The sequence below is a fragment of the Mus caroli genome, unplaced genomic scaffold (genome assembly GCF_978045245.1).
Source record: "Mus caroli unplaced genomic scaffold, Mus_caroli_1 scaffold_2, whole genome shotgun sequence".
NCBI lineage: Eukaryota > Metazoa > Chordata > Mammalia > Rodentia > Muridae > Mus > Mus caroli.
In genome coordinates, this window is record NW_028227257.1 from 31,425,968 (window position 1) to 31,440,241 (window position 14,274).

General features: G+C 45.8%; 1 protein-coding gene across 1 annotated transcript; it reads left to right on the plus strand.

The window, feature by feature from the left end:
- Positions 1–6,393: 6,393 nt before the first annotated feature.
- On the plus strand, positions 6,394–9,078 carry Cd93 (CD93 molecule). Its single transcript, XM_021156270.3, has 2 exons — positions 6,394–8,490; positions 8,738–9,078. Exons 1-2 carry the CDS (start codon positions 6,581–6,583, stop codon positions 8,760–8,762), a joined length of 1,935 nt encoding a protein of 644 aa, XP_021011929.1. The 5' UTR covers positions 6,394–6,580; the 3' UTR covers positions 8,763–9,078.
- The last annotated feature ends 5,196 nt before the right edge of the window (positions 9,079–14,274 follow it).

Here is a 14,274-nt window from a genome sequence, read left to right on the forward strand (position 1 = left end):
TTAATATATTCTAATCTGGCTTGAATTGGCTCATTTCACTGGCAGAGAAATAACCTATCAGTAGCTGCTGGGAATCAGAAACCAACACTCCAAAATATGGCATTTTGGGAAACTGGGCATTTTAAATGAAACACTCTTAACAATGAGCAGGTGATGCTGGAGGCATCCAGCCCCCTTATCTGCATTAAGCACAGTTGCACCCAACAGTAGGGACTGTGTCCAATTCTTCAAATTCTCCATATAACAGCAGAGAGAAATGGCAACAGCTCCTATTGTCCAAGCTGGTGTCTTGTTCAGATCCTAGAAACAAGCTCACTTTGGCCCCAGGGTTCATTTATCTCCCTCAGATCATTCTAAAGATCAGTGGTTCTCAACCCTCCCACAGTTAACTCACCTTGCAGTAACCTCAACCATAAAATTATTTTGTTGCTACTTCATAACTGTAATTTTGTCACTGTTATGAATCTAAATGTAAATATCGAATTACAGGGTATCTGATATGTGACATTTGTGAAAGGGTTGTTTGAGTTCCAAAGAGTTCTAGACTCATAGGTTGTGAACTGCTGCTCTAGATTTTCTGTGCCCCACCCCCATGAAAAGAGCATTTATGCTGAGTGTGATGGTGTGTGTTGGTAATCTCAGCAGTCCAGAGGTTAAGGAAGGAGGGGCAAAAATTAGGGGTGAGCCTGGGCTATAGCCTGAGAGGAAGCCTGCCTCAAAATTATACAGATGAGAAAAGGATGCAGGACCTAAGTCTCACATGACCTTTTCTTTGAGTTTCATTATTTTTCATGGCTCCTGAGTGCGTTCGTGTGTGTGTGTGTATGTATGTGTGTGTGTGTGTGTGTGTGTGTGTTAATCTATTGTTTGTTTGTTTGGTCAGAGTATATTTAAAATTGCCAATCGAAAATGTGAACTTCCTTGAGTCACATGGGATAATAGTGTCTTAGTGACTCAGTTCTCAGAACTCAGGATCTATCTAGTCCCTTACACTCTGATATTAGCATTCACTGTGAATCCACTTATAGAATGTAGAATCGTAGGGGCTTGGCCATCATTCCTGCTGAGTGACCCCCCCCCCCAACTATTATAAGCTTACTCTCTGAGAAGCAAGGATACTTTTGAAACTGGCTCCGAGTCTGGACACACCGAGACACAAATTCATCTCTTAACAATGTTTCTGTGCTTCCTATAGGAAAGACATCCAGAATCCATTCAAGGACAGTTGGAAAGAGATTTTCAAAAACAGATAATCTCAGACGAAGCCAGTTTGTCTAGTCCCTGACTTTCCGAGGTCACAGGCTCAAATTTACCCTCCCAGAACAGGATAACTCTCCAGAAAAGGAACGCTAACCTGGAGGACAGTGAATAGCAAAGAGCCTTGACTTTCCTTCTCTCCTCTAGCGAAATTCCTCACAACTGATGAGGGAGGTGACTGGAACTTGTGACAAATGGCTTTCTTTTGCTGGTCCACTGGTCAATAAAGGGCTTTAAATTAGAAATCTATTTATTTATTTATTTTTATTTATTTGTTTGTTTGTTTAATGTGGGTGCTGGGACCCAAACTCAGGTCTATATACAAGTTCCCCTATACCAGACCAAGATTTTGATTTTAAAAAGATGTTATTTATTTATATAGTGGACTCTTTTTCTCTCTATCTCTCTCTGTCTCTGTCTGTCTCTCTGCCTCTCTGTCTCTCTGTGTGTGTGTGTGTGTGTGTGTGTGTGTGTGTGTGTGTGTGTTGATGAGTGAAGAGGTGCATGTATGTTATAGGGTGAGAGTGGAAGTCAGAGGATAACTTTTTAGGAGGGACTTGTCTCTTTCCACCCTGTTTTTAAGGGAGGATCTCTTTCTTGTCTTTTCTGCCACTGGACAGTTTCCTGTGCAAACTTCTGGCTGACTCTCTTCACTTCCATCTTGCCATAGGAGTGCCTGGGCTGAAATTACAGACTGGAAGCAACACATCTATTTTTTATGTCTGTTCCAGGGATAGAATTCAGGCCGTCAAAATTACTAGGCAAGTGTTTATACCTGCTGAGCCTTCTTGCCAGCCCCAGATTTTGATTTTTTTTAAATTGGGTATTTATTTCATTTACATTTCCAATGCTATCCCAAAAGTCCCCCACACGCTCCCACACCCACTCCCCCACCCACCCACTCCCACTTCTTGGCCCTGTCATTCCCCTGTACTGAGGCATATAAAGTTTGCACGACCAATGGGCCTCTCTTTCCACTGATGGCCAACTAGGCCATTTCTGATTCATATGCAGCTAGAGACACGAGCTCTGGGGGGATGGGGGTTAATGGTTAGTTCATATTGTTGTTCCTCCTATAGGGTTGCAGATCCCTTTAACTCCTTGGGTACTTTCTCTAGCTTCTCCATTGGGAGCCCTGTGATCCATCCAATAGCTGACTGTGAGCATCCACTTCTGTGTTTGCTAGGCCCTGGCATAGTCTCACAAGAGACAGCTATATCTGGGTCCTTTCAGCACAATCTTGCTAGTGTATGCAGTGGTGTCAGCGTTTGGAAGCTGATTATGGGATGGATCCCCGGATATGGCAGTCTATAGATGGTCCATCATTTTGCCTCAGCTCCAAACTTTGTGTTTGTGTAGGTCAGAGGACAACTCATAGGAGTCAGTTTTTCTTCTACCATGTGGGTCCGGGGGCTCAAACTCAGGTTGTCAGGCTTGTCCAAAAGTGCCTTTACTTGTTAAACCACTAAAGTAAAAAGAGACCTGTTAGCATTCCTTCTAGGCTCCACCCCACTTACTGGGCAACAACCAGGTATGCCTGGCTCAGTATAAAAGGGGCCGTTTGTTCCCTCCTCACTCTCTTCCTAGCTTACTCTCTTACCCTCTTACTCTCTTCCCTTTCTGTCCCTTCTCTCTCCATTCTCCTCCCACACTCTCTCCATGGCCTCTACTCCTCTCTCTCTTTCCCTCTCCTCTTCCCCTCCCCACTTCTCACTCTTTGTCTCCACTCCTGTCCCAAGTCCCTTTTCCATGCCCTAAATAAAGTCTATTCTCAGGAGGAAGGGATGCCTCAGCATGGGCCCTTAGAGGCATCCCCTCCCCTAAACCTTACCGCATCTCTATCAAACATATCCTGGTTCTTTGTTCTTTTTTATAAAACACAACAAAGCCTTGTTTTCATCAGTTATACATTTTCTGTGGATGAATCACCACCTGCTTCCCTGCATCTGTTAGGTTTTCAACCTGGACCTGCCCTGTGTTTAGCTGCTGTATCTGTGGAATGTATTGACCCTCTGCCCAGGGACACCCTGATTTCTGGCTCACTGTTGAAACGTGTACTTCATCACCAAGGCAGCAGCTGCTGAGGTCACTGGGGCCACCCTGTTTCCCATCATTCTCTTGCCCCTTCTCCATTCTATCTGCTACAAGGCTCATAACACAGTGCAGCCCATGCTCTCATCACCATGTTGGTGATAATGCTGCCAAGTACACAGTAGGTGATCATTGTGCACTCAAGAAAGAAGAAACCACAAAGGCATGCACAGGCACCTATGGATGGTAGGAGATGCTGTGTGCTACACTGTTACATAGTTTGTCTCTACACCTCCAGGAGGGAGGGAGGGAGGGAGGGAGGGAGGGAGGGAGGGAGGGAGAGAGAGAGAGAGAGAGAGAGAGAGAGAGAGAGAGAGAGAGAGAGAGAGAGAGAGAGAAGCCAGATAAATCCTGGAATGACTACTAAGCAACAAATCTGCTACTAACTGAGATTGAACTGATCATTCCACTCCCAGTAAGATGTGAGATACCTTTTTAAAATCAATTCAGAAAAAATGTTCAGAGTACTCAGCAAGACTGCAAAGGAGAAATAGGGAACTATAGGCCAAGTCTCTGAGTACCCACCAGGCTTGGGATTATTCTAGAACAGTCCCCACATCCTTTTCTAGTCCTGGAAGCCCAAGTTTGCATGCTGACCATCCCCCAACACCACTTCTCACTGTCTACAAAAAGGTCTTATGTTATCTCTTCAGTTTTCCCCAAAGGATTCCAAAGAAAATCCCAAATCATTTCATGTCCTGGGTCTCTACTGTCTTCTGTATCCTGCCTCCCATGCCTCAGGCTCTAGGCTCAGTGCAACCATCCCCTTGTCCACAAGGCCATGGTGTATATTCTTTCCCACCTGTGCCCCATTCTTAGATATCTTCCCCTTAGAGCATTATTTCTTAATCTGTGGTTGCGACCCTTTCGTGAGTTGAGTGACTCACAGGAGCCACATATCATATATCCTGAATGTCATATATTTATATTATAATTCATAACAGTTGCAAAATTACAGTTAAAAGGTAGTAATGAAAATAATTTTATGGTAGGGGGGTCACTGCAGCATGAGGAAGTGTATTAAGGGGCCACAGCTTTAGGAAGGTAAAGAACCACTGCCTCAGAGTCTAACTCCGTTGCCCTTCTTATTCCCTTCCGTACTGCCTACTTCCCACTAGCGGCTTCGGATTCAGATAATGGTCTTTTCTGCCACCCCTTGCTTTGCCTTATGTTGCGTTCAATGAAGTGAGTCGATACTGAATTGTTCACATTTGTCACTTTTTGAAATCAGGGAGGTAAGAATACCTCCCTGTAATTTAGTGTTTAGCCTGGCATCCAATATGAAAAGTTGTTAGACTGGTAGATGGCTGAGTAGATGGATGGATTAGTGCATGGCTGAGGAACTAAGTGGATGATATAAGGTGGATGGAATGCTATGGACACCTGAGAAAAAGTTTGAGTGAATTCTTAGGAATCAGGCCTTGTTAGTTCTGAACCCCAGATAGCATTCCCCTAAAAACCTGCCTAGACAATACCCCGAACCCCAATAAAAGCTTTGATACCCTCTCTTCCTCTCTCCATCCTTCTAACTCCCTTCCTCCCCAGTCTCTCCCTATCTTCTCTCTGTCCTTCCCTCGCCTTATTTCTCTCCCCCTCCCCCTCCCGTTCAGTGTTGCCATAGCTCCCCACTTCCCACTAACAATGAGATCTGTGGTAACACAAATCTCTTAAATCACATGTTCTTTTGGGTTGCTTCCTCTACAAGTCACGACCACACTCACGACAGTGGGCATCTTGGGAAGAAGAAATTGCATCTAATAAAGAAAACAAAACAAAACAAAACAAAACAAAACACACACACACCCGCCTTCCCCCCCCCCCAAAAAAAAAAAGCTATCAGGATATTTCCTGGTGTCAAGCCCTGCCTGTGGAAGGGGCATATGATCTGGCAGGCCAAGCCTAGAAATTGCAAAGTGACCTCAAAAGCAAGCAAGAGAACAGTGTAACCAGCTGCCAGCAATAGAGGAGTGAGTGCTCAAGATCTGCCCAGAATCCTGCCTCAGCTGGATCCTGCCTCCACTGGGAGGACTCTGTGATGTGATTTTTACCCTGTCTTAGGAGGCTGGGCTCATTAGCCTCATTCTGACACTACTTTCCTTTATCTCTTAATCTAACGCTTTCTCCAGTGTTCGACTCTGAGTCTAGCTGGGGTCAAGGAGAATATAGTGGTGCCTGGGGACAGGGGCAATTAAACCTAGTTTCCACCTTCCAGTGGCTACCTTTGATTCAGAGAGGCCTTGGCCCAGGGCTATGAGCTGTACTGCCTGCCCTGGTGTTGATTCTTACACCTTGATTTTGAACTGTAGCCTCTGATTGTGCTCCTGTGCCTTGGAACTCCTCCTAAGCCTTGGGTTAGGGAATATGCCAAGGCAGGTCAGGTTCATTTTCCCATCTTTCTGATCTTTTGGGGACCCTGACCCTTTATTTACAGTGCACTAGGAAACCCTGAAAACTATTTTCACCTTAAAAAATAAAAACATATTCTCATGGAGATTGACATTGTTGGAAACCCAGAAATTCCCACAGCCAAAATCCTATTTAAAAGCTTCCTGTCTATTTAAAGTTCATGATGGGAAGAATAAAAGAAAAAACGACTCCAAAAACAGAGACTGGGTACAAGATAGGGGGAAAAAAAAGCAGATCCAGTTTGCTTCTAAAAAAGGCCGAAAACTATAATCTATCCATGGCCTTGTGTCTCAAGCGTCACATATTTTTCTTTCCCTTCTGGTGGTTTGCAATCTGAAGTGGAATTTTATCGTGGGTTACTTGGATGATACTTTTCAAGTCTCTACCCTCCCCCCCCCCCAAAGTCTCTGCTCACTGGACAGCATGCCACGGGGGCTCTTTGTGGTATGGGAAAGTGAACGGACTCAAAATAAAGCAGCCGTATCTCTTGGATTCTCTGTGTTTCCACAGCTCCGAGCCAGAGACTGCCCTGTGAACAACAAAACCGTGATGAAGGCAACAGGAGTCAGAAGGCTATTCATGGCAGGAAACCCCAGCATCCGGTGAGAAATAAGAAGTAGGAGAGCACAGGATGCGCCCTGGGTCAGGAGGACGTGAAAAGCGAGTCTTTGTAACCTTCTCTATGCCAGAGCTGTGGTAGTGTGAAAGCAGCAGTGCGCCTCTTCTGCTCCCTTCAGAGCACAGCCTGGTGTCAAGGTCCAGGTTTCACGGGCTGCTGCTGTCACCGCAGGGGAGTCTAGCCCCTCCCAGAAGGAGACACAGAAGAATGGCCATCTCAACTGGTTTGTTCCTGCTGCTGGGGCTCCTTGGCCAGCCCTGGGCAGGGGCTGCTGCTGATTCACAGGCTGTGGTGTGCGAGGGGACTGCCTGCTATACAGCCCATTGGGGCAAGCTGAGTGCTGCTGAAGCCCAGCATCGCTGCAATGAGAATGGAGGCAATCTTGCCACGGTGAAGAGCGAGGAGGAGGCCCGGCATGTCCAGCAAGCCCTGGCTCAGCTCCTGAAGACCAAGGCACCCTTGGAAGCAAAGATGGGCAAATTCTGGATCGGGCTCCAGCGAGAGAAGGGCAACTGTACGTACCATGATTTGCCAATGAGGGGCTTCAGCTGGGTGGGTGGTGGAGAGGACACTGCTTATTCAAACTGGTACAAAGCCAGCAAGAGCTCCTGTATCTCTAAACGCTGTGTGTCTCTGATACTGGACCTGTCCTTGACACCTCACCCCAGCCATCTGCCCAAGTGGCATGAGAGTCCCTGTGGGACCCCCGAAGCTCCAGGTAACAGCATTGAAGGTTTCCTGTGCAAATTCAACTTCAAAGGCATGTGTAGGCCACTGGCGCTGGGTGGTCCAGGGCGGGTGACTTATACCACCCCCTTTCAGGCCACTACCTCCTCTCTGGAGGCTGTGCCTTTTGCCTCTGTAGCCAATGTAGCTTGTGGGGATGAAGCTAAGAATGAAACCCATTATTTCCTATGCAATGAAAAGACTCCAGGAATATTCCATTGGGGTAGCTCAGGCCCGCTCTGTGTCAGCCCCAAGTTTGGTTGCAGTTTCAACAACGGGGGCTGCCAGCAGGATTGCTTCGAAGGTGGCGATGGCTCCTTCCGCTGCGGCTGCCGGCCTGGATTTCGACTGCTGGATGACCTAGTAACTTGTGCCTCCAGGAACCCCTGCAGCTCAAACCCATGCACAGGAGGTGGCATGTGTCATTCTGTACCACTCAGTGAAAACTACACATGCCGTTGTCCCAGCGGCTACCAGCTGGACTCTAGCCAAGTGCACTGTGTGGATATAGATGAGTGCCAGGACTCCCCCTGTGCCCAGGATTGTGTCAACACTCTAGGGGGCTTCCACTGTGAATGTTGGGTTGGCTACCAACCCAGTGGCCCCAAGGAAGAGGCCTGTGAAGATGTGGATGAATGTGCAGCTGCCTACTCGCCCTGTGCCCAAGGCTGCATCAACACTGATGGCTCTTTCTACTGCTCCTGTAAAGAGGGCTATATTGTGTCTGGGGAAGATGGTACCCAGTGTGAGGATATAGATGAGTGTTCGGATGCAAGGGGCAATCCATGTGATTCCCTGTGCTTCAACACAGATGGTTCCTTCAGGTGTGGCTGCCCACCAGGCTGGGAGCTGGCTCCCAATGGGGTCTTTTGTAGCAGGGGCACTGTGTTTTCTGAACTACCAGCCAGGCCTCCCCAAAAGGAAGACAAAGATGACAGAAAGGCGAGTACTGTGCCTCCTACTGAAATGCCCAGTTCTCCCAGTGGCTCTAAGGATGTCTCCAACAGAGCACAGACAACAGGTCTCTCCGTCCAATCGGATATTCCCACTGCCTCTGTTCCACTGGAAATAGAAATCCCTAGTGAAGTATCTGATGTCTGGTTCGAGTTGGGCACATACCTCCCCACGACCTCTGGCCACAGCAAGCCGACACATGAAGATTCTGTGTCTGCACACAGTGACACCGATGGGCAGAACCTGCTTCTGTTTTACATCCTGGGGACGGTGGTGGCCATCTCACTCTTGCTGGTGCTGGCCCTAGGGATTCTCATTTATCATAAACGGAGAGCCAAGAAGGAGGAGATAAAAGAGAAGAAGCCCCAGAATGCAGCTGACAGCTATTCCTGGGTTCCAGAGCGAGCAGAGAGCCAAGCCCCGGAGAATCAGTACAGGTAAAGTGCCATAGGTTACTTGGGTAGCTGGGCAGCCAGATGTAGGCCTGGGAGGCACAGACCACAGAACTGAGAGCAGAGACAAACAGTCAGCAGGCCATTTGTTGTTTAAAGCCAACCTCAGCAGCCCAGTCCAAAAGTGCCTGTCTGTCCTATGAGTTCATGTGGAGTAGCGGCAAGGGGACCAAGGATGCAGATATGGCAGAGTTCCATGCTGTCTCACACTGTAATCTTCTGTTTTCCACAGCCCAACACCAGGAACAGACTGCTGAAGACTATGTGGCCTTAGAAACAGCTGCCACTACCCTCAGAGCTACCTTCTTAGATGAGGGGGAAGCCACATCATTCTGAAAGACTTGATTGGACTCTCAGCAAAAAATTGTGCACCTTCCACTTAAGAACCTGGTGTCTTGGGATAGGCAGGTATTTTCTTGGTGCCTTTGATATGTCTGGGGGTGAAAGCTGTGTGTTGGTTTGTCATTGTGGGGAGTTTTGTGGATATTGACAGACCTCACTCAAACACCCTTTTCAAATCCAAAAGCAACTGGTTCCTCTGGTTCCTAATTAGGGTGAAAGGAGTCAGAGGGGTGGGACAGGGTGGGGGGGTGGGGCTTCAAAGTTTTTTCTTATCTCTTGATTTATCAGCGAAGGAGTTACTGGTGCTAATTACAATGGAAACAGTTCCTTTCCATCACAGGACAGAAAGCAAACCAATTTAAAACTACTTAACTAGGTGAGAGTGCTCTACCCTTCCTATAGGGACTTTTTCAGGATGGCTGCCTTTGTGTACATTTGCCTTCTGGCATTTCCCCTCCACGTCCCCCCCAACCCCCTCGGTATTGTTGAAACTGTCAGAATGAGAGGAAGTTCAACCAACTGCTTAGGGAGTAAGCTGGCAGGAAGTTTAGATATTGTATCCCCTCACTCTTAACTTTCTGATAGCCTTGGGTTTATGGGCAAGCAAAGTTACAAGTTGGGAAGTTGCTTCAAGTGAGTGAGAGGTCTTGGTAAAAGCATAATCCAGAGGGAGAGGCAGGTGTGGATTGTTTTAACAGATATTTGAATGAAAATCTCAGAATGAACTGATGCTAACACACACTTGATTATTGAGAAACAATAACAAAACTCCTAGATTCATTTGTCTTTGAGCTAGCACAGGCCCCAACTCCACTGCAAGGCACCCTGTCTACCTTTATACTGTCCCTAACTGGAAGCTGGTACTGTAGGCTCAGAAAGCCTCAGAAGGCTTTCATTCTGGACGTAAGGAAAGGATGTGTGAGCCAGGTGATGGGCTCTGTTTTAAATACTCCTATTTAAGTTTACCTTAGTCCACTTCACAGTTAAAAGTACATCTGGAGGACTTGAGCCCTATCTTGTTGGTGTGACACATACCAAACCAAGGATTAGTCATGAAGAAAGTTCTCTCTCTCTCTCTCTCTCTCTCTCTCTCTCTCTCTCTCTCTCTTTCTCTTTCTCTTTCTCTTTCTCTCTCTCTTTTCTTAAAAAAAAAAGAGATAGAGGGGAAAGGGGAAGAGAGAACAGCTAAAAAATGTCCAACCTTTAAAACTGCTTAGAGCCATCTTATGATTGACGTGTTTATTTCAAAGTGTCCATTTGCAAAAGTGTCCCTTAAACTTGCAAAAGTGTCCCTTAAACTTGCTGCCAGTAATGGTGTTCCAACTGCACAGATCTGTCTGGGGACTGGAAGGCATCCCTGGTGAGTCACTTCAGGATCTCTGGGAGGCTTCATCTTAGTCGTCTCTGCTATTGGAAAAACTGAGACATGGAATGTGTCTCCATCATGAGGTTCAGAGTCTTTGTTCTCAGACTAGAGAACTTGGGTTTCTAGGATCAAAAGCACCCATCCCTCAAGTTGATATCGAGGAATCGAAGGTTAATAACAAGCAGATTCAAGACCTTTGGAAATATCTTAGAGAAATATATTATAGAAATACCTTTTTTTTGGCCAATTTAAAATGAAGATATTTTCATTAGTCAGTCTCTCTCTCCTCTCTCTCTCTCTCTCTCTCTCTCTCTCTCTCTCTCTCTCTCTCTCTCTCTCTGAAAACACAAGGTGGAGAGTAATGGGAAAAAGATCGGGCTCAGTGGGATGCCTGAAATGAGTGCATTTAAAAATCAACTCAGCATCTGGCTTTCAGTTGAAGTTTGGATGTTTGGAACAGGATCCCTGGCAATAACTGAGATTGGCAGCTAATCCATTACCAGGAGACCAGCACCAACCTTTCAGATCATTCAGATGAATTTAGAGCCATGGCAGTATCTGCATAGACGGACATGACCCTAAATGCATCACTTTTACCTCCAGGCCTTCAACTGCTCACCTTTATGGCTGGAGATGAAGAAGATAACTGAATCTAGGCTCCCCACAACCGTGCTTGATTTATGCCCAGGCTGCTGTGTAGGACTTCAACTGACCAGGATGACTTAGGGGATAGACATGAAGCTCCATTTCCAATACTCCCAGGGGTATAGGATCTACTCTGTGGGACCCACAACAGGGAAGGGAATGATGAGGAACATATTTTCTCAAAGTGTGCTTCAGCATGAGCCACTCCCATGGAGACAGAGCTCTCTCATCTCCTGACCTGCCAAAGCCTTCAGGAGAACCATACCTCATGTGGCAAAGCCAATGGAGCCACTCACTGTTCCTAAATGGGTGCTTTATTTTCACATATATTCTTTTTTTTTTTTTTTTTTTTTTTTTGAGACAGGGTTTCTCTGTGTAGCACTGGCTGTCCTGGAACTCACTCAGTAGGCCAGGCTGGCCTCGAACTCAGAAATCCACATGCCTCTGCCTCCCAAGTGCTGGGATTAAAGGTGTGTGCCACCACTGCCCAGCCTCACATATATTCTTGCTGTCCTCATAATTGAGACTGGAAAATTCTGGCTTAGGGCATCTAAGAGGCAAAGCAATAAATAAGGGAACTTCTACTGGACCAAAGGTGTGTTTAGGCTATGCCTTCTCTACCCATGACATCAGTGAACAGAGACAGAACACTCCTCTGCCTGTGAGGACCAGAGGAAGTACTACTTGGCAACAGAATTTCCTTAAGTCCAGACCTGGAAAAACTGTATTTTGGAGGGGCATACCTTTAAGGCTTCCAGCCTTCCCATTACTGAGTTGCAGGTGGCCATCACTGCCCTTTGTATATTATGTGGTTCTGGGGATGGAAGCCAGCACATGAGTATGGTAGACACTAGCCTTCCAGGATCCCTATACCCCTAGTACCTTGCATTATTTTTGTTCATTATTAAAGATAGACAAAGAACAATACCTCCTCACCCCCAGTAATTTGAGGAGTTAAAAAAAAAAAGCCAAAGTACTCAGAAAGAAGTGCCTCGGGAGGGAGCCCTGAACACTATTTGCAAAAGAAGTCTAGCCTCAGTTTTCCCTGGTATCTAGCATGGCTTTGATGCAACCCCAAATGTATGCATTTTCTGGCATTGGAGACCCACTTATTATCATTACTACCATCACCATCACCACCACCACCATCATCATCACTGTCATCACCACCTCATGGTGCTACGCATCCTCATGGTGCTTTATTAATGACAGTAACTGGATGAATCCCACCTGGCTCTAACTGAGGGCAAAAAGGCCAGATGAAAGAGGAGCAGAAAGAAAAGAAGCAGGCTGCTTTCCTTCAGCTTCATACCCGGGGGAAACACAGTAAGCCTCTGGGAAGGTCTATCCTGACTCCTTCCCCAGAGCACTGGATAATGTGGAATGAAACACAAATACTTTTGAGTACATGTTCACAGTGCAGGGCAAGCTGCCTAGGAAGAATTCTTTACCTTCTCATCAAGTTTTCCTTCTCTTTGAGTTCCTAACTAGGAGCCTTGCGTGGACTGTTATTACCAACGAAACTTTCAATAGGTGGATGGGATCACTAGGTCGTTTTGTTCTGCCCCTCTTTTCTCATAAATATTTCTGGCAAAACTAAAGGAACAGAGATGAGATTTGACCAAAAAAGGAAAAAAAAAGATTACTCCATTCAAAATAACATATTTTTTGAAAGCAAATATAGGAAAGCCTTTTCCTATTATTTTTCTTCTTAGCTTCCCCATTGTCTGAATTGGGAAAACAGGAAAGCATTGCTTTCTAGCACCTGCAAAATGGTTTAATGCCCCTGCATATTTCCATGTCCTTCCAACAATAGATTTAGCATGGGAATCTGAAATAGACGCCCTGAAAACATCTGTCCCTTCCCCGGTTCCTAAACCCAGGCTTTGATTATGTATGGTTTGTGAAACCTATCAACCAAAACGGGGACAGACACACCTCAATCCTCCATGGGGTCAACAACTATATACCCCCAGTGACCCCTTTAGGCAAGGACTTGTTGAGAACTGCATCACATTTTGACCCGTTCTCAACAGTACCCATCTATTTCAGGTGGGATCTCTGGACCTTTCATCCTTCCCATCTTGTCTGCAATTTGGCAAATGGCTTCTTTTTACATTTTTACTGCCCCCCCCCCCCCCGCCCAAAGCTGAAGTTCATTTGCAGATCAGGGATTAAGTCTGAATTGTGTGGTGGTCAGTCATGTTTCTTGTTGTCAGGGGTTATTGTAAATGTTAGTAATTTCGCCTCAAGCCCTCAGTAAGAACATAAATATTTTAAAATATGTGCGTTTGAAATCTGTTTCATGCATCCTGGAACTGTGGGATGCTCAGGCAAGAGTGACTTTAGTCTTTCAGTGAATGCTGCCCAGAATGTGGGTAGGGAAGGCTCACAGGTTAACTCTCCTCCTTAGAGCTACAACATAACATTCTGAGGGGAGTCACAGGGTTGCCTTTAAAAAGTGGGAGCTATGTCATGCTTTGAGCTTTCTGTTAAGCACCTCTCCTAATAAACTCTGAAAAAATATTTGTTTTGAACTTGTTTTGTGTCATTTGTGGCAACTTAAAGTACGTGGCAGAACTTTATTTGTGGTTATTAAATTCATGTTCCCCTTTGCAAAGAGTTACTTTGATGGACTTATTTCTGCCTCTCACTGGAAGGAATGCTGGTCTGGGTCTCTGTTGGTGCTGTCTCTCTGGAAGTGACTTTGGGGATGTGGAATACAGAGTGAGACTGCACTATAGTGGGGCAGTGTCCAAAGCAGCTGAGAGCAAACCCTAGGCCTCCTTCCAGATTTAGCATCTTCAGCCTGGTTGCCATGGCCACCTTTAATTCCCAGTATCTTATTGATTGCCTGAGTGATGCCTGGTGGGGGATTAAATGCAGCCAATTGGTGTGATGAGAAAACACCCCCTGTAATTATCACAGAGCATTATCACTGCTTTGTCAGTGAAGCTCGGTCAGTTTACTTAACTAATTGAACGGGCAGACAGAAACATTGCTTGTTGGGCTGCAAAGATCTCACGGAGATTTTGTGTTGTTGGAAGCAGATGATAACTCGTGATTTTCAGATGGTGTGCTTGGTAAAGAAGGGTTTAAGTGAGATAAAGGGCTCTATTCTATAATGCTAATCACATAGGACAATTTCAATAAATATCCATTAAAATTAAATAAAGCAGATCTTCTAGTAGTTAAGCCACTAACAAAACACACTGACACATTGGGAAATCTCAATTTATTCTGAGACTTCCAACACACACACACACACACACACACACACACACACACACACACACACCCCTATAGACATAGTCACAACATACAAACACAAACACACAATCTTAACATCTATTTCATAATGAATCAACCAGAGATCAATGTTCCCTGGTTTAGGGAAAGCTCACATTTTAATAGCA